The 26,272-nt window shown below is 44.0% G+C and overlaps 2 protein-coding genes across 3 annotated transcripts in view; one reads left to right on the plus strand and one right to left on the minus strand.

The window, feature by feature from the left end:
- LOC311020521 (arf-GAP with coiled-coil, ANK repeat and PH domain-containing protein 3-like) overlaps positions 1–15,447 on the minus strand; it is a 54,764-nt gene extending 39,317 nt beyond the window's left edge. For both annotated transcript variants that reach the window (XM_084020591.1, XM_084020590.1), the window contains exon 1: positions 15,224–15,447. In XM_084020591.1, coding sequence (XP_083876717.1) covers positions 15,224–15,270 — 47 coding nt within the window. In that variant the 5' untranslated portion in view covers positions 15,271–15,447. The remainder of the gene's footprint in view (positions 1–15,223) is intronic.
- Positions 15,448–16,550: 1,103 nt separating this feature from the next.
- pusl1 (pseudouridine synthase like 1) lies at positions 16,551–25,961 on the plus strand. The gene is made up of 8 exons (XM_084030499.1): positions 16,551–16,752; positions 16,827–16,887; positions 17,637–17,824; positions 20,771–20,920; positions 22,694–22,864; positions 25,232–25,286; positions 25,507–25,669; positions 25,818–25,961. The coding sequence occupies exons 1-8, from the start codon at positions 16,697–16,699 to the stop codon at positions 25,880–25,882; spliced, it is 909 nt and encodes a 302-aa protein (XP_083886625.1). The 5' UTR covers positions 16,551–16,696; the 3' UTR covers positions 25,883–25,961.
- The last annotated feature ends 311 nt before the right edge of the window (positions 25,962–26,272 follow it).

Raw genomic sequence — 26,272 nt, forward strand, 5'->3', positions numbered from 1 at the left:
CGGCTGGTCCCGTTTGTTTCCCCCAGTGTGATTTAACGACTTCCTGGGGAGCGAACTCTCCGCGGCAAGTTTCGGGGTTCACAGTTCAGATATGGTTTCCATTATGAGCCCTTAAGCTCTGTCCGGCTAAACCAGAAGTCAGTCCGCTTGTTTGACAGTCAGTCGTTTCTACAACCGCCAGAACACCCCCAAAACCAGCAAATGGGGTTTCCAAACCAGAAAAAATGCCTCGAAATGTGCAGTTTAGCGGAGACAAAAGAAGTTTCGACTGGGCAGGACACCCAAGGATAGACCAATGTTTCCCACTGTGAAAACACCGTGTTTCACGCCAAGATGTAGAAAGCAGTCCAGGAACAAGATGCAGGCAATTTATTTAATCGTTCTGATTGGAGGTTTCAACCGGCCTTGGCAGGATTTTAACAAACTCCCCACCGGACTGTGATCTCGCTGGGATGAATGATTGCATTGAGAGCCGTGAGAAGGTTCAATTGCCGTGAAGAGACACACATTTTTTCCCTCTTGTTTCAAATTTGTTCTGGGATAAGACCTCTTTGCCACTAACCTGGGGGCTGCGCTATTAATCGCATATTTCAATCACAATCTTGGTTTCCAACAATTCTATATTATATATTGACGTTTAAGATTCTCCGCTCATAGAAAACTGCCACTGCATCAAATCAAGTGATGCACTTCAAAATAGTTTCACTGGTGAGCAACGAAAGGCATAAATACTGAAGCTTTCTGTTCAGAGCGCATGCTCCTGCTGATGATGGTAAAGCCTTTTTTGAAGAAGTCTGAGTTTTAATTAATTGCCTATTACCCTGTAGTTTCCCTCAACATCAATCCTTCCTCTATAATTGAAAAACTGAGTGAGGCAGAGGCATTACATTAAATGACCGCTTTCTAAACCACAACCGTTCACTCATAGCTTCGCAACTCTGAGCGCCTGCTCTTTATTTGGTTTTGGGGAATTATTACACAATGATCACATTTTTAGTTATTATGATACTGTCTCTCATATAGTGGTTTCACCAGCAGCACTTCACACTTTCATTGCTGCTTTTTTATTTCTATGAGTCACACATGAATCATCGCTTGGTCACGATGCTGACTTCTTTCCTGGCATGTGCAGCTTTAGCATCAATCTTTTTGGTATTATATCACAGCCATCAGATATTCAGTCTCAAGAATGACCACCCAATTCGATTGGTAAATCTGCCTCCATTATAATTGTGAACCGTATCCACTTGGCAAGCTTAGAAACAGTAACAAAGGGGGCGGGACATAGCAAAAGGTCAGTTGTCTGCATCAAATTGCCTTGAATTCACATCTATACATATAGTGCAATCCTATTAAGTACATCCTTGCTGCCCTTTTAATCTTGAAAAATCATAACAAATTCTACACACTGCAAAGATTCCTCCTGGGTGAGGCTTGACCTTCACCATATGGAAAGGTCTTAAAACAACCCAAGCTAGATTAGGGTTAAAGGTCACACTGATATTATGGATAAACCCACAAAACCATGGCGAATGGTACCTGAACTGACGGAATATTAATATTCACAAATACAGAAATCCTCTGTACAAGTCCTTGGAACCGCAATCAGACTTAAACTGTGTCAAACCGATTCCTGCAACATCTACGTCGTTCTGCACACTGCTGCTGAATGGGAAGGGAAATTGTATGGAGGTTCTCAGGGTAAGAGGCTGATAGTGTGTGAGCTGTAATAGGGTGTGTAGGCTATCCAGTTGATTTAATCAGAGAGTGTGGTGGTTACTGATAATCCTATTTCCTATATGGGTCCTGCACTAAATCTGACGGCAACACGTGCAGCCGAGCGGCAGAAAATCTGCTGCACCGAGAGGAAATGTCCACGTGCTCTCCCGTGAACATGTCATACTACGGCATGCCTGACAAGCAGGCGGAGACAGGAATCCGAAAATATGACTAGCCTACATACTGTATGTGCATGCATGCGTAGCAAAAAAGCAGATTGAGGAGGACAACGAAAACCACATATAGGCTCCAGTTACTGCACTAGTAACCATCACAATTTGCTTAAGATTTAGTCAAAATCACAGTAGTTGAAATTGGTAGAAGGTGGAGGGATTCTGACAAGGCAGAAATCCCTGTTAAACCTCCTTGATGTGTGGTATTATGGCCTAATTCAATCACTCATCGGTGATGGAGCCGCCGCGACATAACTGCTCTTATATGCAATGCTTTAGGTTCAAGCAGAGCTGGAAGATGTCCTCGTAAGTCTGCATGTGGGTTATGATTATTCCTGTGACATCTGAACTAGGCTGCTATACGAATGATCACTAGATCATTAGATCCAGTTGATTGGTAAATACTTGATCTTGGACGAGAGGAATTCCAGATGTGTAAGCAGAGGAGCAATCCAAATCCACTGCACACCTCGTTTAAAACAAACAGGTCGGTAGCCACATAAAACTGCCACATAAAAATATTTATATCATTGAGTTAGACAAGACATCAGATGCTGGAGTGCCAAACCTAGTAACCCGGGTCCTCCTGCCCACCAACACCACATCTCCACTGACACAACTCCTTTGAAGTAACCGCAATATTTCATGCTACTGACATGAAAGATGTGTTTCCTGCAGTTCACAGTCAGAGTGTTCCACCAAGGCCTCCATCCTTCACACACAGACTGGGAACTCAAATATTTATGTGGACTGATGGGGGATGTCAGATATTTTTACGAGGTCCAATGCTCTGCATTGTCTTTTTGTGACACTTGTAGGTTACGAGAGTTTAAAAGGTCAATCGATGGATGAATGGTGCTTCCCCGAGGATGACAGTTACTGATCTCACCACCATCATTAGCAGTTTCCTAAAATCTATCACTGTCTCCCTGATGCTCTGCAGCCCAATCTGTCAGAGCTCTTATCCCATAATATATGACAGTGTGTTAGTTGATAATATAAAACAAAAATATTTTGCATCCTGTATTTTTTAAATTAGGCTCCATTTTTCTACCATGATAGCAAGCTGTGACTATATTTATGATTATCCTGATAATGGAAATTCACCACGATTCACGATTAGGATACAAAAAAGGTCACTGTATTCCCCTACAGTAACAGAAAAATGTTTTCCATGTCATTATCATGGCCTCGATATCTAAGAATGTTTTCTTTGACTGGAAATATAGACAATATTTTGTCTTCAAAGCTGAAAAGGGAAACAATCTCACCATGCTGTGCAGTTTATGCCTTCCGGCGCTAAAAATACAGTCACTATGCAAAGACTCAACATCAAATTTAAGGAAACATTTAGAGGTAAGCCCCAGACCGGAATAAGATTATGGCAGTTTAATTGAAGTTTGAGTGTGAATAGCATGTACTTAACAAAGTACATTTTAGTTGAATGTGAATAATTACCGCCATTATCGCGCATGAAAAAGGAAGGAATAGCAGGGAAAACGACAAACCTTAACTCTTTATATGCATATTTGTTATTGAGGTAATCCAAAAGTACCGGAAAGTAATCAAGTTACACTACTTTAATATTATGATAACTAACCCTCCCAACCCTGCTGTGGATGCATCTCACAATTTAGCAGTTATTTACATTATTTGCTGCATTGTGCAGATTAAAATAACACTCCTGCTGATGTATAAGACCCACCATATTAAACCTACATAAATGCATGTGGGACTAAGTCAAGCAGAAATAAATTGTTTGACCTTCCTATACCTTCAAAGAAAATCCAATTGCTCAGAGGGTAAATCCTTCAAGTCAAGTCCGAAGGGAAACAGATTTGTTTGCTTTTTCTGCCAGTAAACACTGATTCTGGGTTTAGAGAAGAGAGAGAATTCCCGTCTTTTACATAACAAATAACAGAAATAATGATAAAAGCTTTAACATGGATGCAGAACCTCCATATATGGAGGGTAAGAGGATAAGGATTTCAGGCCGGCGAGGTCGTTTTCTTTCTGTCAGAGCACATCTCCTGCATACGTGGATGCATTAGGGAGAGTGGTGTGGAATGAGTGTCTTGACATTAGTAACTTAATGTGAGTGGCCTGGAATCTTTCAAAACGTTTCGCCATGGACTTGATGTTGCAGAAAAGATCTATTCCTGGTGAAGTTCGGAAAGGTCACAGTGGCTCTTGAGTGTGTTTTTTTCTCTCCAAAATAAGTTAAAGACAAAAACAGACAAGGACATTGGGTGAAAGCTGGCACTTCATACTTCTATGGCGTCGGTCTGGGACACTTTCCAGGCATCACTGCATTAGCAAACATGCCATTCATCAACGTCAGCCTGCTTTGGCAACAAGTCATCTTATTCAGCACTTTAATGCATTTCCTTTTGTCCTATAAAATCTTCCGCGGCATTTCAAGGTCACCATGTCCCATTCCATTTACTCCACTAGTAACACAAATGTGCTCTCTCCGCTGGTGTGCCTTTCTGTTTAGAAGTGGGCAGACACAAGCCTCTCCCTACATCCCTGATGGAGGGAGACGTAGTTGCCATGCCCGCCGAAATGACTGGTCACCCTTGGCAACAACAGCGCTACCTGTCCTCCTCTGACAAGAGAAGGCAGCTCGATGCATATTTACATATTTTACGGGCGGCTGGCCAATAGGAATGTACTATCTCAGATAAGCAAAGTGATGATGTGTGTAAAAGGAGGATTATAGGTGATGATGACGCAGGTGGGGAATAAAACTCCAGACAGTTAGGAGGAACCGGGGCGCCAGACAAATAACTAGAGCATCACAAAGCACTTTAATCTGCCAATAAATGGAGAGTTGCTTTTAAAATAATGTAGGAAATCACATATAAGTGGGGCCAAAAGCCCCTTTTTACAAAGTGCTTCCAAATCTCTTCCCAAATCCAGATCCCTAATGACTTCTATAAACTTGAAATGTTCTTGAACCTCCTTTACCTAATATATCATGATGAATTCTTCAAGGTTACAGATTTAACTTATTGTGGAACTTAACCAACTGGGATTGTAAGAGCAGCACAATGCATACCTAATAGAAGGTGCCAAGGAAGGGAATGAAAAAAGAATAATACTTTGAATCAGTACACATAATAGAATATATCTAGTTTGTTTACCTTTCACTCACAATGAGGGATTTAAGAGCTGCCTCGATTAATAGAAAAAGCACAACAACTGCACTGACTGGTTGTGACCTCATATCTGTTATCCCTGCTTGTAACCATGGACACCATAGGGGAAGTACATACCCGACAGGAGCTTACGGTGCTGCAGGTATCACAGCAAAGCAACATGATAAATAATCAATACAATTTACTTCAGAATCAAAGGATTTCAAAAGTACCTAAATGTCCGTGTGGTTTCAAAGGTGTCTTGCGGTTGTTAACTTTTCCCGGCTGCGTGATCTGACATGCAGCTACCTGAAGGCTGAAGAGAATCGGAATATGAGGTCAACTAGCATACAGGTTTGGCAACTTTCAAGTGAGGCAATCCTATCCAGTCCTGTATGGGGAATTATTCACTGTTGATGATTTAAGATGACAGTCAGTCTACCTGCCCACTGGTTTTGACTTAGCTGGATATTTTATGCAGGAAACGTATATAATATTATGAGTGCTTATAACTACAAATGTGCAGTGATATAAGCCAATCGTAATGCATTATGTTACATAAGATAAGTATATTTATAGATCCACTTTTTCTAAATGTTTTTCTTAAATGTTTTGAACTCGTGTGAGATTTATTTAAATCCTGTTGTATTTTTTGTAGAATATAAGGCTATTTTTGCACTGGTGCAACATAACATCCTTTGTGTCCACTCTGCCTATCTGTCTCCTCTTGTCACTTCCTGAAATATTGTTGGCTCACTCAGCCAACCTGTGAGTAGCCTTGTGCAATGTACTGCAAGTAGGTGGGAAGAAAAGAAAATTGACAGAAAGAGACTGACGGGTGCAACTGGTTCTCCAGATCTTGTAACCCCCAGCTGTACACTCCCTGACTTGAGATACCCATCGCTAGAGGCAATATTTTATTTTCTATATCCAGTATTTTAATTGTGTTGTGTTCATAATATGTAATAATGCATTGGAGATGGAGACAAACCTGCAGTGAGCTTGATATTATCACTAAGTAAGGGTTTGAACACCCGTCTCTGGAGCCTCAACTACTAATGGATTCACTCATCATCACTACCTAATGTATCAAAAGAAAGTAGGTGGCCCTACTTAATGAAACTCTTCTCTGTGTGGGATATTCAAAATGACAGCGATATCTTTTCAAAGCACCCACTCTCCTTTTCCATTCTTAAATTCACTGTCCTCTTTTCTCCAAGCTCCCATTTGTCTCATAGCAGCTGTTGCTAAGCAACAGCTCACACCCACATATGCATATTAATACTTATATCATAACAATGTCGCCAATTTTAGCATCAGTGAGTCGGTGACTATAAGTTGATTTGCTCAAATCAAATAGTAAAAAAGTGAATAAAAGTTGTTACTCATCATAGCACTGCTTATCAAAACATCGTGTTCAAGTCAACCGTTTTTTTAGTTTCATTATTACCACGTTGAAAACGTGTCCGACCACCGTTCTGTTGTGCCATCAGAATGAAACCGCAAGCCTGATCATTTATCTTAATGCTTTCGGTGTAGATGAGCTAAAAACTGACCCAAAGAGCTCCAAGGCATCAGATTACAACCAGTTAGCACCAATAACAACTACGGGCAGGGGCTGCAGGGCTTCATCTCAGGTTTGGTTACAGAATGAATGCAGGTGACTGTTGGATAAAATGCAGGGCAGAGGAGGGGAACAAAAAGATTTTAATGTACAGAACAAGTAAGAAGGAGACTGAACAAAAGGATGCATGTTATAGATAGCCAAAGAATGTCTTTAAAATGCTCACCTAATCATGCATACGCACATACAGCACTGGCACAAGTTAAGACCTGCAGTGAGAGGGTGTGTGAGCGGGGTTTTTTTAGCACCATGTTGGGGTTGTAGCAGGAGCAGATTTGGTTATCAACAGTTAATTATTAATATCAATATGATCATCGGTATTAATAATTATATTTAATATATTATCATGATATAATCATGAATAAACGGGGCACCACCCTGGGATCAGGGAAAAGATAACCTAAAACTGTATTCAGTCTCAATATGAAGGTTTTATACTCACATGCCAATCATCGTGATCATTGGCATAGGAGTACAAAACCAATCGAACAATAAAAAGGCGTGAAATTCAAGCACTAGCCTTCACAACCTGCTGTTATCCAGTGACATATACACAACAAGCACAAGAGACCGCTAGTTATAATATAATAAGATTTATTAAAATCAGTAATAATGATCACAATCAATAACACTGCAATTAACAAAGCCTTATTACCTAACTACCTAACACACAAAGCTAAGCTTAAACAAAGGATGTGTGTGTGTGTGTGTGCGCGTGCATGTGCGTGTGTGTGTGTGCGTGCGTGTCGAGAGAGAGGGAGAGAGAGAGAGGGAGAGAAGGCTATGGGCGGCCACCAGATGTAGCGAGAGAGAGAGAGAGGTGGAGCTATTCCTCGCAGCGTTCAGGGGCGGAGCCACTGAGGTTCGATGGGGTAGCGAGAGAGAGAGAGAGGTGGAGCTATTCCTCGCAGCGGTCAGGGGCGGAGCCACTGAGGTCTGACGGAGTAGCGAGAGAGAGAGAGAGATAGCCGTATGTAGCCACCAGATGTAGCTGTGTCCCTAGCGCCCGCCGGGAACAGCTGGCTTAGGACACGTGTGTGCGGTGTGTGTGTGTTAGCGGGGCACAAACAAAGAGAGAGAGGATGCGCGAGCGATATTCGGAGGGACAGAAAGCGTGCCGTTATCACACGGGCTCGCGTGAATGAACTGGCGTTTATTCCGCGAGACCGGTCTTTTAACTGATAGTAGAGGCTTTCTGAGCTCGCGAATATGGCGGAGGTTAGTCGAAAACACTGTTACAGAAATCAACCCAGCGGCGATATCAGCATTCAAATACAGCAGCACATGAACCAACGGACTCGGCGGTCCGCGATCAGAACTTAAAACACATTAACAAGAATTACGAGCATATCCTACACTATCACTTATGTCTCTGCCCAGACTGATAGCCTCTTACTGGTATCGTTGCGTAAGACGATGACGGCGTTCCGTAACGGCGGTGGTTCGTGAGTCCCCGGCGTCAGCGGGGGGCGTGATGAGTCGGCTTCGTCCAGACGAGAGCGGAGCGGGTTTCCTCTCGTTGATCAAACTCAAATAAAGAAAACAGTCCGTGTTTCTTTCTTCCACGGACGGCGATATAATCGCGGCTTGGCGATTTAGTCAGCTTACTTCAGACAGCGTCTGGTAGCTGGACGACAGGAACCGGCTTGGTTCCTCTTGTTGCAGCGGTGCGCTGCGGGAGGGGGTCGCCTCCCGTTGCAACGTGGTGTTGCGCCGGTTGTAGGAAGAGGCCAGAGTAGGAGTCGGAGTAAGAGTGAATAAGAGAGCGTTCTCCGGGCGGCTTCGGTTTATAAAGCTCAGGCCGCTCCAGGGGACCCCCCGGGGTTCCCTGAAGATGTCAGCCAATAGGATGGTTGTGAGGTGTCGCATCTCTCACCTGGGTGAGATGTGAAACTAAAATGGCGGTGTAGTTTTTAATCCCCTTTGTCCCTTTGTCCTGGCCGCATGTGTGGGCTTCTGTAGGCCGCATTGTGTAGTCCTAACGGTTAGGTCCCAACAGTCCCCCTTTTGGTCTGAAGGTTGAGGTGTGGGACGCAACCTTCGGAGCAACATAAGGGCCGAACCGTCCATGTCTTCCTTGAAACACGTGGGAGTCCAAACAGTCTGTATATTCCATGGAAAAGAGGTTAAACAGTTCATTCAGGTTAAAGTCCATAACTTGATGGAGGCATTGTCTGGGCAGAGATTGAGGCAAGGTCTGGGCAGAGATTTCTAACCATCTAACCTATATCAAACATCTGCTAAGACACAATTTTCACAAACATCAACATTGTCATTACACTCAGGTAGTTTCAAACAGGACACACCCCAACTATGAAACGGAACGAAGGAGGAAAAGGAGAAGGGGTTAGTGGTCGTTTGGTTTACTCCTGGAGAAGATTTAAGTTAGCCATATTTACTATGTTGTGGCTCAGGGCTGTAACGCTCCATGTAGCCAGAAACAGAGGAAATGTCAGAGGCGCTGTCATTATCTGAGTTGTCATGTTTGTACACTGCTGGTTCACGTGACTGGGACAGAATTTCGGAGTAGGGCTTCCTACTACTTCTGTGTGAATGCCCATCTCGACGCAGTTGGTGGGCATGTCGGTGATGCTCAGTATCCCCACGCCGTCTCTTACCAGGCTTCTGGGGGGAGTTTAGTGATGGTTGGGTCGAGTCACGCCATAGCGCTATCGTTTTTATCAGCTTCTCGATCGGGTCGCACGGATCCCTATCTTCGTCAGTTTGGGAGTTTGTCTGATTCCAGGGGCGTGCTGGCCGCTCACCCCCTTTCGCGCTGTTATGAGGGCTCTGCTTTAAGGCGGCGGATGTTTGGGAGTTACTCTCGTTCCTTGGTTTTGTCTGATTCCTGGGGCGTGCTGGCCGCTCACCCCCTTTCGCGCTGTTACGAGGGCTATGCTTTAAGGCGGCAGACGTTTCGGACGCAGATGTGTCGAAGTTAGCGGGCTGGCTTTTAAGTTTGCGCGCTAAGTGGGTTTCCCAAGCCATCTGTGCGTAATTACGAATCTCTTGCATGGAGAGTCGATGTGTCCTGAAGTGTATGGTGGCATCGTAGCGCACACTTTCGTGTAGGTTATGCAGGAAGAGGGCCTTGAAGGCAGGCTCTTCCTCCACTCCTGGGGAGTTACGGCCCTGAGCATAGGCGGCTCTGAAGCGCCAATAGTACTCCGTGGGTGATTCCTGCCCCTCATGTACGACGGCGAGGGCACTGATCGTAGCGGCGGCGGGATCCCAGTCCCGGCTATACTCCTTCCGGAGTGCTGCACAAAGTCTGGAGTATCGGTCCTGGGTTCTGGGTGCAAGTGTTCCTATGAAACTGCGGACATGTCTGGTTGTGGTCTTCCCGACTAGTCTGAGCTTCTCCCGTGAGGAGGCATGGGGGAGGTCAATCAGGAGTCTGTCTAACTCTCTCAAATATTCGTCAATATTATGGTTCGAGTTGTCGGGATCAAAATGTTGAATATCTTTAGCCATGCTCTCTAGCTCTTCAAAGCGGAAGCGCTGTGGCATCCTTTCTGGTGAAGGCGAGACTAAGCTAGGTTGAGGAGGCGCGTCGCAAATTACAGGTTTGTTCCAAAGATAGGAAGATTTTGGAGGAGAACTTGTGTAAGTTCCACTGCTGGTTTCTTCACTGTCTGTGTCGGAGCAATGGGAAGCTGCGTAGCCGTTACCGCTGTCTCTCAGTGGAGTTTGTCTTAAGGACTTTGTGTCCGCTGGTAACTGTTCCCATCTTCTGCATGGCGGGGGAGTCGTATTTTCACTACGAAAAGAGGGGGAGTCGGAGAAGCCTGAATCACACTGACTGGCCGAGTCGGCTGAGGGAGGACATTCTGGTTTAGACTTCGACCACCTGTTCTTGTAGGACAAAAACTGGGACTCTGTGGTGTGCAGGACATCTAAATAACGCATGGCTCTCATGTCTGCTGCTTGAGCGTCGTGGAGGTGACAAGCACTTTGCTCCTCTAGTGCTACCACTTTTTTCTCTAGGGCAGATTTACTCTGAACCAAGAGACAGGTTTGTTTGTAGAAAGTCAGTAGCAAGCATTTTAACAATGGACCCTTGGATGATGTTACTTCATCAGATCTGCTGTTCAGTAACACGTTGATCTCCTCTTGGCACTCACTGAGATTTAGTTTCTGCAAAAACTCAGAGTAGCCTGTCTGAAGGCTCTGTGCCACAGATGAGATGAACTGTTCACAAAAGTTCTCCATTGTGTCTGGAGAGAAAGGAGGGGGGTTATGCAAATCACCTGATAAGGTGACTGGCGGTTCTCTTTTAGAGAGGTCAGCTTCACCCTCTAATGATTCTATACAGCAACTCAGACTTACTGTAGGCTGCTTACTTAATTCTTTGCCAAAGGCACGCTAACTGAAATGCGCGGCAGGAACAGTTAGGGAATTATTTTGAAATTTTAACTCGAGCTAGAACCCGTGGTGGAAATAGCAAGGTACAATTTCAACGTTCACAGAGTCGGTACACTCTGTGGCTCTATTCTCTGCTCTACTTCTAGTGAAAGGGAGAATACGGTGGCTTTACTTGTTCGGTGTTAATCGCAAGAAAAACTGTATTTGTTGTTATACTGAGGTGGGTGCACAGGTGAGCTGCGTCGACCTGTGACTTACAATGGAAATGTTAGTACTCTTCTACAGCCTGTGGACTGTCAATGAGGTGTCTCTAGCACCTCTGGTGAGTAATAACAGTGTTATAACGCGTCTTAGTATCCCTAACCCTGTGTTTGTTAGTATTGTTGTCAAACAATAAATGGCTAATCACAATATGCATATGCAACCCTCAACTGTATTTGCTTGGCAAATAGTAACAGGGAGCAAACAAATCGATCCTTGAACATCGATTTCTAAACAATGATATCAATAACAACAATTCCTATTATTGTTATTATTACTATAATTCTCAGGTTATTGTGCATAAATCTCTGGATAAAGCTGGTTTAAGAAGGCCTCACACGGGGCACCATTTATGTTGGGGTTGTAGCAGGAGCAGATTTGGTTATCAACAGTTAATTATTAATATCAATATGATCATCGGTATTAATAATTATATTTAATATATTATCATGATATAATCATGAATAAACGGGGCACCACCCTGGGATCAGGGAAAAGATAACCTAAAACTGTATTCAGTCTCAATATGAAGGTTTTATACTCACATGCCAATCATCGTGATCATTGGCATAGGAGTACAAAACCAATCGAACAATAAAAAGGCGTGAAATTCAAGCACTAGCCTTCACAACCTGCTGTTATCCAGTGACATATACACAACAAGCACAAGAGACCGCTAGTTATAATATAATAAGATTTATTAAAATCAGTAATAATGATCACAATCAATAACACTGCAATTAACAAAGCCTTATTACCTAACTACCTAACACACAAAGCTAAGCTTAAACAAAGGATGTGTGTGTGTGTGTGTGCGCGTGCATGTGCGTGTGTGTGTGTGCGTGCGTGTCGAGAGAGAGGGAGAGAGAGAGAGGGAGAGAAGGCTATGGGCGGCCACCAGATGTAGCGAGAGAGAGAGAGAGGTGGAGCTATTCCTCGCAGCGTTCAGGGGCGGAGCCACTGAGGTTCGATGGGGTAGCGAGAGAGAGAGAGAGGTGGAGCTATTCCTCGCAGCGGTCAGGGGCGGAGCCACTGAGGTCTGACGGAGTAGCGAGAGAGAGAGAGAGATAGCCGTATGTAGCCACCAGATGTAGCTGTGTCCCTAGCGCCCGCCGGGAACAGCTGGCTTAGGACACGTGTGTGCGGTGTGTGTGTGTTAGCGGGGCACAAACAAAGAGAGAGAGGATGCGCGAGCGATATTCGGAGGGACAGAAAGCGTGCCGTTATCACACGGGCTCGCGTGAATGAACTGGCGTTTATTCCGCGAGACCGGTCTTTTAACTGATAGTAGAGGCTTTCTGAGCTCGCGAATATGGCGGAGGTTAGTCGAAAACACTGTTACAGAAATCAACCCAGCGGCGATATCAGCATTCAAATACAGCAGCACATGAACCAACGGACTCGGCGGTCCGCGATCAGAACTTAAAACACATTAACAAGAATTACGAGCATATCCTACACTATCACTTATGTCTCTGCCCAGACTGATAGCCTCTTACTGGTATCGTTGCGTAAGACGATGACGGCGTTCCGTAACGGCGGTGGTTCGTGAGTCCCCGGCGTCAGCGGGGGGCGTGATGAGTCGGCTTCGTCCAGACGAGAGCGGAGCGGGTTTCCTCTCGTTGATCAAACTCAAATAAAGAAAACAGTCCGTGTTTCTTTCTTCCACGGACGGCGATATAATCGCGGCTTGGCGATTTAGTCAGCTTACTTCAGACAGCGTCTGGTAGCTGGACGACAGGAACCGGCTTGGTTCCTCTTGTTGCAGCGGTGCGCTGCGGGAGGGGGTCGCCTCCCGTTGCAACGTGGTGTTGCGCCGGTTGTAGGAAGAGGCCAGAGTAGGAGTCGGAGTAAGAGTGAATAAGAGAGCGTTCTCCGGGCGGCTTCGGTTTATAAAGCTCAGGCCGCTCCAGGGGACCCCCCGGGGTTCCCTGAAGATGTCAGCCAATAGGATGGTTGTGAGGTGTCGCATCTCTCACCTGGGTGAGATGTGAAACTAAAATGGCGGTGTAGTTTTTAATCCCCTTTGTCCCTTTGTCCTGGCCGCATGTGTGGGCTTCTGTAGGCCGCATTGTGTAGTCCTAACGGTTAGGTCCCAACAACCATGTGTGGGAAGAAAGACAGGAGCGGCTGCTCTTTCTACTTCTGTTTCCCAAAATGACACAATGAAGAAGAGAACGAAACCAAGGATACCGGTCACTCCAACATAATGGAAAATTCTGCAATTACTGCCGGTTATTAAATGGCAGTTTATTGTAATAGTTGTGTTTCATGAATTAGCTTTGCATGAATGCCCTCTTGTTTATGAGTCGTCGAAAGCTTCTGGATGTTTGTGTCATTATAATGATGGGATAAACGGGTTATTATTTGACTATTACTTAGAGAACAATGTGTGTGTTGCACACAAGTATCCTGAGCCCTGTTCAGCCAGAACCAAACCCAGGACATGCCTGCACTGCCAGATAATCTGAGAAACCTGGATAACATGTATCCAGGGGAATGAACATCTCCACGTTAACACTATAATCCAAAATATGATCAGAACCAGGATAAGGATTATCATTACCATCATCATGATCACAGTATTACGCAACATTACATATTCCCTTCTGCGAGGAAACATCGGCTTCCTTTGTCAGTGTTGGAATTTTCCAAATAACAGACTTTATAAGACCATGGGAACGTGAACCAAGCGGAACGTGTCTCTTTCTGTGACCTTCCTGTCCCGGCCATCCATCACCAGAGCAGCAAATACAACGTATGCCTCTCCTCTCTTTTCATTCATTACGCTGTCGCACATGTCCACTTTCTCACTCAAAGCGCAAACTATCTGTGAGGAGTCACACAGCGTTCAACAAGCGGGATGAATTGTGTCTGAGGGAGAGGAAGAGGGAGAGGGAAGGAACAAAACGACAAACAGAGAATCGAGAGCAGACAGGCAACAGACGCTGACACGCAGGAATAGAGATACAGAGAAAACACACAGAAATATTTGCTTAGAAAGAAAATAAACCAACATCCTGCTCCTCGTCAGCAAAACTTTGAATAAATGATATACCACCAGCCCATCTCCCTGGGATAATTAACAATGGACCCCTGGCCTACATGCATTTAGAGTCTCCTGCCAGACTGGCATGTGGACTGAGTGCTGCTGCAACCCTCCAGAGGGGCAGACAAGGGGCCGAACAGCCGGATCTGTGCCCAGGATACCAGCTCCGACTCGTGCCTTTCTGCCAGTCAGGCCAAAACCGCGGCTGCAAGAACATTTCCTCTCCAGTTTCCTACCACCACCACTGTGACAGGGCCTCCTTCAAGGATGCGCTCAACCTGTATGCCATGCTGCAACATTCACACACTCTCATGTGTCATAGGGCCACATTAAAAGGAGTGTCCCCCTCTCGTTCAGTGCTGTTGATTAAAAGGATGCTGGAATGATTCGGACACTCAAGCAAAATGGATCCTCAGTGTGCAGCAACGAGTGTCCCTCCTCTCACATGCACGGAGCTAACGTTACAACTCACATTCAAAAAGCAAGCGATCACATTGGAAGCACTGACACACGCGTGTCTTCCAGCAAATGTATCACAATGTTTTAATAACCAACCCCCCCCCCCCCCAAAAAAAATATCCAGGGGTTGTGATTGAAGATTTGATCAAAAATACAACACATTTGAAATGAAAATGACAGAAACGCGCCATGCTTTTGGACAACCGAGCGAATCATCTTGTATTCATTACACTGTTGGTTAGTGTCACCGCAAATTCCACATGAGCGGAAAGCGTTCAGTCCCCATCGGGAAAAAAAAAATTTGCGTAAAAGGTGTGCCATCTTTTTTTTTTTTGGCGCACCGCTGTGATGTGCCTGCGAGGAGCAGCCTTACCTGAATCGGGGTGAATCTTTTATACATTCTTCAAAGTCCACCGTCATGTTTGCGTCGTTTGTCGTGTATTCCCACTTCAGTCCGCCAATGTCATTGCCCGCGGCGGGATGAAGCTTGAACCGTGCGGATGGTGACCGGTGTCCCCTGACGCGCAGCAGTCTGTCGCCCCTCTCCCGGTGGCACCGTGACACAAAATGCGAAGCTCAGTGCGCGGCGGCAACCAGATTACTACTACACTCACTGCCGGGCGGCGCTGCTGCTGCTGCCGAGACGGGCGAGAGGCGTAACTGCACCGTGGTGGAGAGACTGAAAGAGGGGAGGAGAGCGCCGACTAGTTACAACCCGCCGTAACATCTCTGGAGAGGAGGAGGAATCATGGGAGGATGAAGAACCGAACAGAAATATCCCCACCTAATTTAAAATATTATAATTGTTTTAATAATAAGATAGTCCAGATATCATTTAGAAACTAGGCGTATTAAAAATGGGGATTTAAAAGCATTGGATTACTAGCCTTCGCAGTTTAATTATTCTGCAAAAAAAATGTAATGCAATCTAAAAATATATTTTATTTTATTTTTTAAAGCCCATAGAAATGCCAGAAGTTTATTTTATTTTATCTCTTTTCTGTTTGTGGTCCTAATCCACTTCCAACCCTTAAACCACACCGTCGCCCGTGTCGACTCTTTTAATCCCATCTCCGCTACATTATATCATCTCTGAACTCATTGATTTTCAAGGCAGATGGTTTTACGGCTGGTCAGTCGAGGACGGGGACGCGCGCGCGCGCACACACACACAATCACATGCACACACGCCCTCGGTTGCTCGTGACGTAATCAACACACGACACACCGGGCTGACAGAGCTCCTGCAAAGACATCAAAAATGAAACGTTGCGCCTAAAACTACACATCAGTTCCACGCGCTGTTAATTTACGGTACACTCGGTGACCGATTCCACACCTATATCTGCGCACGTGCGTGTCGCACAGGCAGCGCGTGCTCGAACAAAGATGGCCAGAGGCAGGATCTCCATGTGTCGTTCAGTTTCCGTGAAAAGTTGACTATCGCAGCGTGTCTTTATGACACAAGGCTCATGTTGGGTCGTTGTCGAGTTTACATTAAAACACTTACAGTGATACACTCGGCAGCTCAGTACCAACTGAGACTCTGCAACTAGAACCCCCCCCCCCCCCCCCTAATGTTCTTCCGGACTACAAATAAAAGGAAAACCTACCCGGAAATGCGGCTCATGTGCAGGTTCCGCCGCCTCTCTGACGTCGTCGGCTTCCTGTGGGTTTGTAAAAGTCGTCCTTCACTGACTCCCAACCAGCAACCAGAGTCTCGGTGGTTATGTCAAAGTCGTACCGGTAAAACGGACTTTAAAAAACAACAACAACCCCTTTTAAACGTTTCACTCTCGTAAACGCGAACAATGTGATCAAGAAGTGTCAGACATTTGGAAAGACCATGTGCAACTGGGCACGTTATCTCATATTTTTTCAATACATTGGAACAAAATACAGGTAGGCGCTGCTGCAGGAGAGCTGGATGCACTGTGTTATGTTAGTTGTTCTTTTCCTAACATTGTTTTCTGCAGAGGTGCAGTGAAAGTGCCTCCACACCAACTGGGTAGGAAAGGGGTCCAGGACCATTTGGAGGTGAGGTTTACTGATATTACCGTGTTGTCTTGTAATACTGTGTGTTTCTCATATTCCCTTCCTTCTTCTCATCAGTTCTAGCCCAGAAAACAAGCTAATAGAAGGCTATCATTAGGCTTTTGTTGTAAAATGACCTAAACAGCCTTTATTATATGGATAACAACACGTAACAGGTTGTGCAAAAGCCATAACTATGTCAAAAGCTGCTGTTTATTTCCTCCATTCATGAAGCCTGTGATGTTAAGTTTTAGTTGAACGTGTTTAGTTTTCAGAGAGGTGAAGGGAAAACAGAAGAAACTCTGTGTTGGTACTAATGAAGTAAAAAACCAGGGCCATGATTTAATGAGATGATTTAATTAGATTTTAAACTACCAAGGACTTTATCCAAACAGGAGCTTGACAGTCATTGCCTTTTTTGTGTGTTGATTCAACTGTATATTCATACTATTATTATACAGTGGATTATTCAGCTCGTCACTCCCCATCACTCTCCTTATTTCCTGTCATTTCTCTACTCTCTATCTAATAGTTTATTTCTAACAAATGCATGAAAAGATGCCAAAAATATGTTAATTTGTTCTATTCATGTCATACTGTACATATTTTCTTTGTTTTGATGTAACTTATCTATTTGTGGTAAGCCTCGAGGGACTTAAAAAGTTTGAAAGTTATTCTTTCAAAAGTGCTTTGTAACAATATAACAACCCACAGTGTTGTATCTCTCTGATAATCTCCCTGTCTGCATACAGGATGCCATAAGGAGGCTGAGGCCTCTCAACCCAGTGTCTCTGTCGGTCTCCAGCAGGACTGACACAGGTGTCCACGCCCTCTCTAACTCCGCCCACTTCGACCTCCAACGCAAGAACGATAAGCCGCCATTCACCGATGACGTTCTCGTTGAGGCTCTTAATTTCCACCTCAAAGCCGAGCAGATCAGGTGAGTGTGACGTTTCAAAAGCAGAGGTTGTCTCCTCCACCTCTGGATTTGTTTAAATTAATATGTTATTATAATAATTATATGCATGATTATGCATGATTTTTTTCATCACATACCAACTCTCTGTCATCCCCCCAAATCAATGAAGGAATTCTGTCAAGGATCATTTGATTCTGTCAAATTTGCCCTCTTTAAATCTGAAAAGAAAAGTTAAAACTGACAAACATTGTCTAAGTGTGTCAGTGTTGGTCAATATCTACTGCAGCCGTTATCATATCATTTTGGTGAACTGCTTTCACGTTCACCTGTTGAGCATTCAAAGGAAAAGAGCAGCATGAGTCCTACGGGATTATTTCAAACCCTGGTGTCCAATCTTCTCTGTTTCTTTCCTCACTGTGCTTTTCTTCAACACTTCTCTTTAATCCACCTTGGTGGGCCGCTGTGATGCTTTGTCATATTAGACAGCAGCATTTCTGTCTGAGAGAGAAGAGAAAAGAAGTGACACAAACAGGGAATGATCAAAGAAAGCGATTGGGTGGAGGTGCAGGCAGTGAAAGGGGGTGAAGAAAGACAAAGTAAGAGCACCAAACAGATTATTGACACTGTCTGAATGAAGACGGAGGAATGAGAGTGTGAAACGGAGCAAGCCATTTGGGAGACGGACAGAGAAGAGAGGAAAGGGAAGCTCCCAGCATCCTGCTAATCCCTAAACCTGCAGAGAGAAGGTTAGAAGGGATTATCCCTGCTCTGCTTTTTGGTCTATAGCATCCATTAATACACAGGCACACACACATATATATATATATATATACACACACACAGATACGCTCGTGTAGAGAAATGGAAATTACCGTCTTGATTAGTATATGAAACCTATTGAGGAAAACACAGTATAAACACACTTCTTGCTCTTAGTAGCTTTATAAGGCAGAATAATTGATGGCCACTGAACTACCATATGTACGCAGTGCCAAAATATTCAACCAGCAGTTCATACACACTCCTCCATGTTCAGATTGGATAGAAGCTTTCGTTCTTCAGATTCTTCAGTCAGATCTACATCTTCTCACATCTTGCTTGGATGTGAGAGGTTATCAAAAGAGGTTTCTGGTAGAGCAACAATCAGAATTTGGTTCCCTGCCGGTAGCTTTGGTTTGCTTCCTAAGATAGAGTGCCGCAGCAAGATTTAAATATAGACTTGCAAACTGTAAAAAAAAAAAAAAAAACTTGGGCTTCACTTGTCTGCTGTGCTGCTGTGAAAAAGGGTCTGAATTAGACTAAAATGAACATCCTTTTCCCATAAGGGGAAACTGCTGAGTAGCAGAATGGTGCTTTGCAAAACAATGCCCCAGTTCCCAAATGTGTGAAGCCATGCTTTGTACACTGCTTATGAAAATTTGATGTGCGTGCGTGTGTGTGCATGTGTGTGCATGTGTGTGCATGTGTGTGCGTGTGTGTGTGTGGTTAGGGGGGGCAGGCAAAAAGGCTGTCACTTCACATCGGAGCTGGCGCTGAAGGCAGACGCAAGGGTTTCCTCTGCCACGTGTCGCACCCAATCTCCTCCCCCTGGAAACATAACCTAGTTTCTCTGACGCTGGCAGTGGCACACACACACAGACACACACACACACACTACATGCACTGGTGTGTACATAAAGGAGACGCGTGTGCACATACATGGGATGTGAATGTTGGAACATTGTTCTAATAGTTGCATACACTCATACATGCGAAGACGCCCCAACCCCTTGTCACCTCCTGCTTTCTCTAACATACGCATGCATGCATGAGTGCATACTCTTTGTACATGCACAGGCGTGTGTGGATGAACACTACAGGGTGCTAGTGTGGTTTGTAGAGTCACAATCACACTCGCTCAGCCGGCTGCAGCTCTTTGTTCTTTCAGTTAAGAGAAATAAGCAGTAAAGATTCCGCTTAAGAAAGTGTTACTTTCTTTATCAGACATGAACCTAATTTAAGGATGATAATGAAAGCAGCCAGCAAAAGACAATAGTTTGGTGTTATATTGCTCTGTTATATAATTTCGACCGTTTTAAAAGAAAATACTGCAACTCTAAACCCCCTCTCTCTCTAGCCTTCAAACCTGGAGGTTATGTAACCTAACCTTATTTTTATATTTAGCTCTAAATTTGAACATACTATAAAAGAGTGGGCTATGTTTTATTTATTGTTATTGGGAATTTAGATTCACTTTCTACAATATTGTTATTGTGAGGCTTTTGACTGGTTGGTGAGTCCGAATATGTTGTACATTGTCATTTAATTATATAAAAAAAGGTAATTGTTGCACAGCAAAGAGAAATGTGACTTATTACAAATAATAGATTTCTATATAAATTGCCAGTATGTTGATTGCCATAGCACCATCCATGAAAACAACGTGTGTTTGTGCAGAACTTTGATCAGAAATAACGTTTACATTCTTCAGTCCATTTAAGATGTTGATCATACTCGTACATTGATTGGTGGTTTTAATCATAAAAGGGGATTTTATCTGACTGCATAGACATGATCGCTCCCCGCCTGCTTCTCTGTGTGCAGATACACAGGAAGTGTCCTGTTAGTCACATCAAAGAGCTGCTGTGATGCTCTTCGTGGTTCTTGGCAGCCCTTTTAGGACTCTGACATCGGGTGTTCTTTTGTGTGTGAAAAAAAAAAAAGCTCCAAACGCTGGAATTTTGGACAATGACTCGTACACAGTTTTTGTTTCTGGCAGCACAAAACGAGAGTATTAACACCATCTGTGTCTGGGGACAAGCTTCAGTCTTATAGCGAATGAATGGCTGAGAAGTGTTTTAGTTCTTGTCTCAACATCCACCAGAATTCAAATGTTTAATATTATTTTTTGTGGTTTGTGAAGAAACGACTGCTGGGCCTGAATGATTTTCAGCTTTCCCTCTAACTGCTGTTTTATCACTCTGCCAGGGTCACCCGTGCCCACAGAGTGCCCGATGATTTCCATGCCCGTTTCCGGGCCCAGTCTCGGAGCTACGTCTACCGGATAGCCCTGGGAATCCCCCACCACTCCCTGGCTCCCCTCACAGACTGCGATCTCTGCTGGAACGTCTGCAACGCGTGAGTTTCATCCGCCGGCCCTCCCTTCACTCGTCTCATCTTGTCTTTTCATCTTCATCGTGGGGCTCAGGCTGCATCCGACAATAGGTCCACACAGACACGCCCCTCGGCGAGCTCCCGCCAAGACAAACGCATGAATAATCCACACGTGCCACGCCGGAACTGCAAATTAGGGCCAGTCAAATAAGGTATTTCATCTGAGCTGGCATCCCGAAAAAAACAAACAAACAAAGGAGAGGGAGGGAGCGATGAGAGACAGGGATGAGGATGGACGGAGTACAGAAAGAGAGCGTCGCAGCTTAGACGATGTTCTTTTAACTGTGATTGGATGGAGGAAGCGTGGAGAAGCACATTTCGGGGAGCGTACGTATTTGTCTGCTCCTCTCTGTCCACTTTTTTTTGGGTAAAAGTAGGGCAAGATAAGCTGCAGGCTTATAAGCATGCAGAACAACACCCACGCACATTACCCTGACGGTGGATTTTTTTCACTCTCTTTCCTGCTCCCACCCGTCTCCTTCTCTCCACCACACTTATTTCTCTCTACCTCTTTCCATTTCCCCGGTCCTCCCTCGTGTCTCTCTCTCTGGTGCCTCTGCTATCCCTTCTCTCATTTTCATCATCCATCTCATCCGTCCACCCATCAGCGTCTCTCTTTGCGCTCCCTCGTCATCACGCAGCCCTATTCCCACTGCAAAAAATTAAAATCGCCTCCTGTGATTTAAATGTTGAATTTAGTCTTGAAATCTTGCCTTTCTTAGAACAAGAGAAATCATTATTGATTCAATTTAGTGACCCTCATACTGCAGCACAGCTATTCAGGTTTTGGAACATAACACAAGAGTAAACCTTTCATAGAATATTGACAGTTTTTTAAAAAAAACAACCAGCCCCACAGAGGGGCTGCAATTTACCATCATTTACTTTTTATTTATTGTTTATTCTATAAAATGTCCAAAAATTGTAAAATAAATTAAAAAAAAGAACTAATCACATTTAAGTAGTTGGCATATATATTTATTTTGAAGAGAAATGCAGGAATGGCTCACCTTTGAAATGGTAGAACCAGAGAAAATTTGTTTGATGATTGACTTTTGACATTTTTGCAGATTAATTTTCTGTTGGGAAATGATCAATTAATCAATCACTTTAGAGACCTGAAGATCTCCACAAATACTGTTAATAGATAAAATAACATCATCCACAATGTTGTGCTTAACTGCGGCAAATTTTCAACTTCCCTTTGAAAGTTCTGAAAGATTAAACTGACTTGATTTGGGACGGATCGAGTATTTCTTAAAAAAAAAGGCACCTAGCACAAGAATAAACCAGCTGCTATCTTTTGAAGCACTGTAGCACGTCTTCATTGATTGCTCTCGTGTTCAAGAAATTGGTGCAATGAGATTTTAATTACTGAGCCTTTCAGCACACTCCTCTGTTCCCCTGCTTGTTGTATCTCTCCCTCTCTGTCACATCATAATTAAGCAGTGACAGAAGCGTGAGACTGCAGCGCGGCTGAGCAACATGCTCTGCTCTCTCACTTGCCATTGTGCGTCAAAGAAGTTTATATTAAATAAGTCAAGCGATCAATTCTTCTACTTTGAAAGCAGGAACATGGTCAGACTTCATTTATTGCAATAACATGTTATAATGAGCCTGCAACATTTTTAAGACATCCGTTGACCGCCTGCTCTTAACGGCCGAAGAAAATCTAGTTTTTTTTTGTACATTTTCTTAGAGATGAAAAAAATGTCTTTGTGTTTTGTGTCTCGTCAGGAAGCTGGATGTGGGAGCCATGCGTAAGGCTGCTGCCCTGCTGGTTGGGACTCGGGACTTCAGCAGCTTCAGGGCAGTCAACTCTGACATGCATTTTAAAAGCCCTATTAAGACACTGGATGAGGCCAGCATAAAGCCAGGAAGCTCCTTCGTGCACGCACACTTCCACAGGTAGACATGTTTTTTTTGCCATATAAAGATGTTTATGTAACCATGTAACCCTTGCTTATTTCCACAGCCAGCAGACACATAACATTAGCCTGATGAATAGAAATCAAATATACACTATTCTTTTAGTTCTGCTCCATTATGTCCACCAGCTAGTCTGCTATTTGGTCCTGAACAGATGGAGTTGTGGGCCATAAAACCAAAACAATGAGCTAAAACACTATGGCTAGCTAAATGCTGGGAAGCGTTGAGTTAGGTCATTCTGTGTGGGTTTTTACTATGAGCAACCATTTAATCCATCGCAGGTTCCTAGGGTTTGAATCATTTACAGCCTTCGACGCTTCCCTTTCAAGCTTCTGTCAGACTCACTTTGATGTGGTATTTAGGTGAATCACAGGTCAAGCACACTGTGATCTGTGTGTGTGTGGTTGTATGTCATGCAGGTACTTTAGACGATGAGGATCCGACATAATCCATAAACAAGATGGAGATTAGGAGTGTGTGTGGGGGGTGGGGGGGTCACTCTGCATGCCAAATACCGCTTCTATGGGCATTTATTATTTGCCCTGAGAATTGGGACTGTTAGGCGTTCTCAGAGTAAATGTCACATAGGCCCTTAACCCCAACGCATGTGGTGCATTAACAAGCTGTGAGCGTCAGGGTTACAGATCTCTAACATGGTGTATTTGCACTGCAGTGTCTATGGTTGCATAACCATAAACTGGTCTCTTCCCTCTTTTATTCTCTACAACAGAGCCATGAATGAAAGCCTGCAGTCGGGCCGTGTGTTTATTTTTTGATGAGGGTCTCTATTCTGAGTAGCAGTGATGAGATGAGAGGAAACAGAGTTGTGAATTGTTTAAAAGCAAAAGGTTGGACTCCATTTTTGCTTCTAAAACCAGGACTTGTTGAAGCCGAGTTCTGTGGTTTCTGCTTTACTAAAAACGTGGTGTTTTCATGTCATTGTCATGAAGATATGAACAGTGCTTCTTTGTGTTGTTGGCCATCGACGTCTGTACGTTAGGTGTAGTTTACTGTTTATTACCGAGTATGAAGTGGTACAGAACACTAGTACTAGTACTACTAGTACTAGAACACTGTGCTCCCTTGAATGTATTTCTTTTAAACTGCAACTGTTATTGCTTCATCGATAAAGGGTCCAAAAAGAAAGGAGACTGCCCATCACAGTGCCTCAGAGCAATTAAATAAAAAATTCCACATAAGGGAAACATTGTCCATCGACACTGACTGTTTGCCCACCAAAGACCATTGATTTACACAGAGTCCTGGGCTCAGTCTTGCGGCCCTCCCTTCAGCTGATTTTAATTTCATTCATCTGATTTTCCTGCTGTGTTATGAGCCTCAGGCCTGAGCTGGGTTACTTTAGCTTCCCTCTGGGCTCTCCTCCCACTCTACGCTGCCTTCGGTGGGGTTAGGTTGAGGTACAGAAGGGTTCTTTTGACCTTTGGCATAACGGTGTCATGAAATTATTCAGAGGAGACACACACAGATGCACATGTGTGATTGTGCTAGACAGTATTCACATATCCACGCAAAGATAGGGTCCCTCACCATAGTCCCAGCTGCACAAATCCGTCTCTGGACTCCTTACATGTCAAATGTAATCAAACAGCAAGCACCGAGTCAAATTTGCATTTGACCCAATTCTTCCCATGTGCGTGTTTGATCGCTTCACTCTTTCCTTCCCAAAATATAGTCAGTCACTTTCGGGGGAAAAGGCAGTTGTGACTTAAATGTTGAGACAAGAACCGAGAAGAAACGTTGAATGTCAAATTGCAAAAGAAGCAGATTCGTAGGTTTTATGCCATGAAACATGATCCTGTTGGGCCTAAGCTGCAGTTGTATTCAGCATGGTGACATTTAAACAGATCTGTGCACGAAGAGAGGCAGCGGCTCTATCTGATGTCTGGCATGAGCATGAATGTCACGTCAGCCTCCAACTCCGTCCACACAGTGGAGGAAAGCATTGACATATCCAACAAAAGAGTGATGAAGGAGAGGCGCGTCTGAACGTACAATAGACGCCCTTTTCAGTTGAAATGGATGATTCACTTTCAGTGTTTAGATCTGGTGGAATACATTGTTTAAGGAATGTTTTCATATATATATTTATATCGTCTTTTTGTTCAGTTTTTTGTTGTGGTTATGTGATGGAGTAAAGCTATATTATATCGCTCAAGCATTCAAGATGTTTGGCTTGTTATGGCACATTCAGTCAGTGATGCCTTCATGATACATATTGCAATGTGTCATAAAGACAGTGTACATTTTAGAGACATATGTATATCATTATGTACAGTGTATGTTGTTCACACATTTGTCCAAATGTCCCCCCTCCTCCCCCCCTAGAGAAATACCATTCTGGGAGCTGACGTTTACAAGCCGATCTTTTCTCTACAAGCAGGTTTGTTCCTCTCATTGTCCTTAATTATTTAAAAATCTATAAATGTGTTGCAGGTCACTGTTAGTACGTAGTGCCATCTGCTGGTTATGACAGGAAAATATGGCTCATAAACAAAGTTCCTTCAGCATATCGGTGTCATTAAAAAGTCCGAGTTTCATGGCGTTCCTTCAGTGACGGTGAATGTATGGTGAATGTATGTTGCTGTGGCCCTGCTCTCCAGGTGCGGAGGATGACAGGGGCCCTGGTGGCTGTAGGCCAGGGGCGGATCTCAGTGCCACAGCTGCAGGACCTTCTGGAGGCGCGGGACTCTCTTGCCTACCCACAGGGCCTTGCGGCTCCAGCCCACGGCCTTTTCCTCACCCGGGTGGACTACAGAGAGACCGGTGAGGAGGCTGCATTTGATTCCAAATATTGCATAACCTCACTATTCGTGATTAATATCTATTATAAAACAAACACCAGCAGTGTTGGGGTGTTTTTTAAATGTGAATTTTCTGTATCAGATTTATTACCTCTTCTTTGCCTCCTCAGACCTGCAGTTTTCACAACAGACACCAGAGGAGCAATTTATCTCCAGAGGGAACTCAGAGGATTAAATCTACATCATTCAGTCATGCTGACTAACTGTATTTCCATCCTATTATAAGCAATGGTTGTAATAAAGTTTTGTATTTATGTCCACATTCCTTTCTTCACTAAGAACACAACGGCTTAGTTCTCAGTTCCCAGTAGCTGTTCTTCACATCTTTTCCCACCAATACAAATATGGATTTGACTACATACAGTTGAATCTACATGTTCTTTTAATTCAACATATTAAGAATACATAACTGTGTCCATGAACACAGCTCCGCTACACAATACCACACACCTCGAACCTATCATTGTCTACACGTGACCTTCAGGTTACAACAAGCAACTTGCTTTAAGCCTAGTGAGGCAATATTACTCCTATGAATACATGTATGAAGAGGGTTTTGGTAGGT

Source organism: Eutrigla gurnardus (assembly GCF_963514095.1).
Source record: "Eutrigla gurnardus genome assembly, chromosome: 2".
In the NCBI taxonomy this organism is placed as follows: Eukaryota; Metazoa; Chordata; class Actinopteri; order Perciformes; family Triglidae; genus Eutrigla; species Eutrigla gurnardus.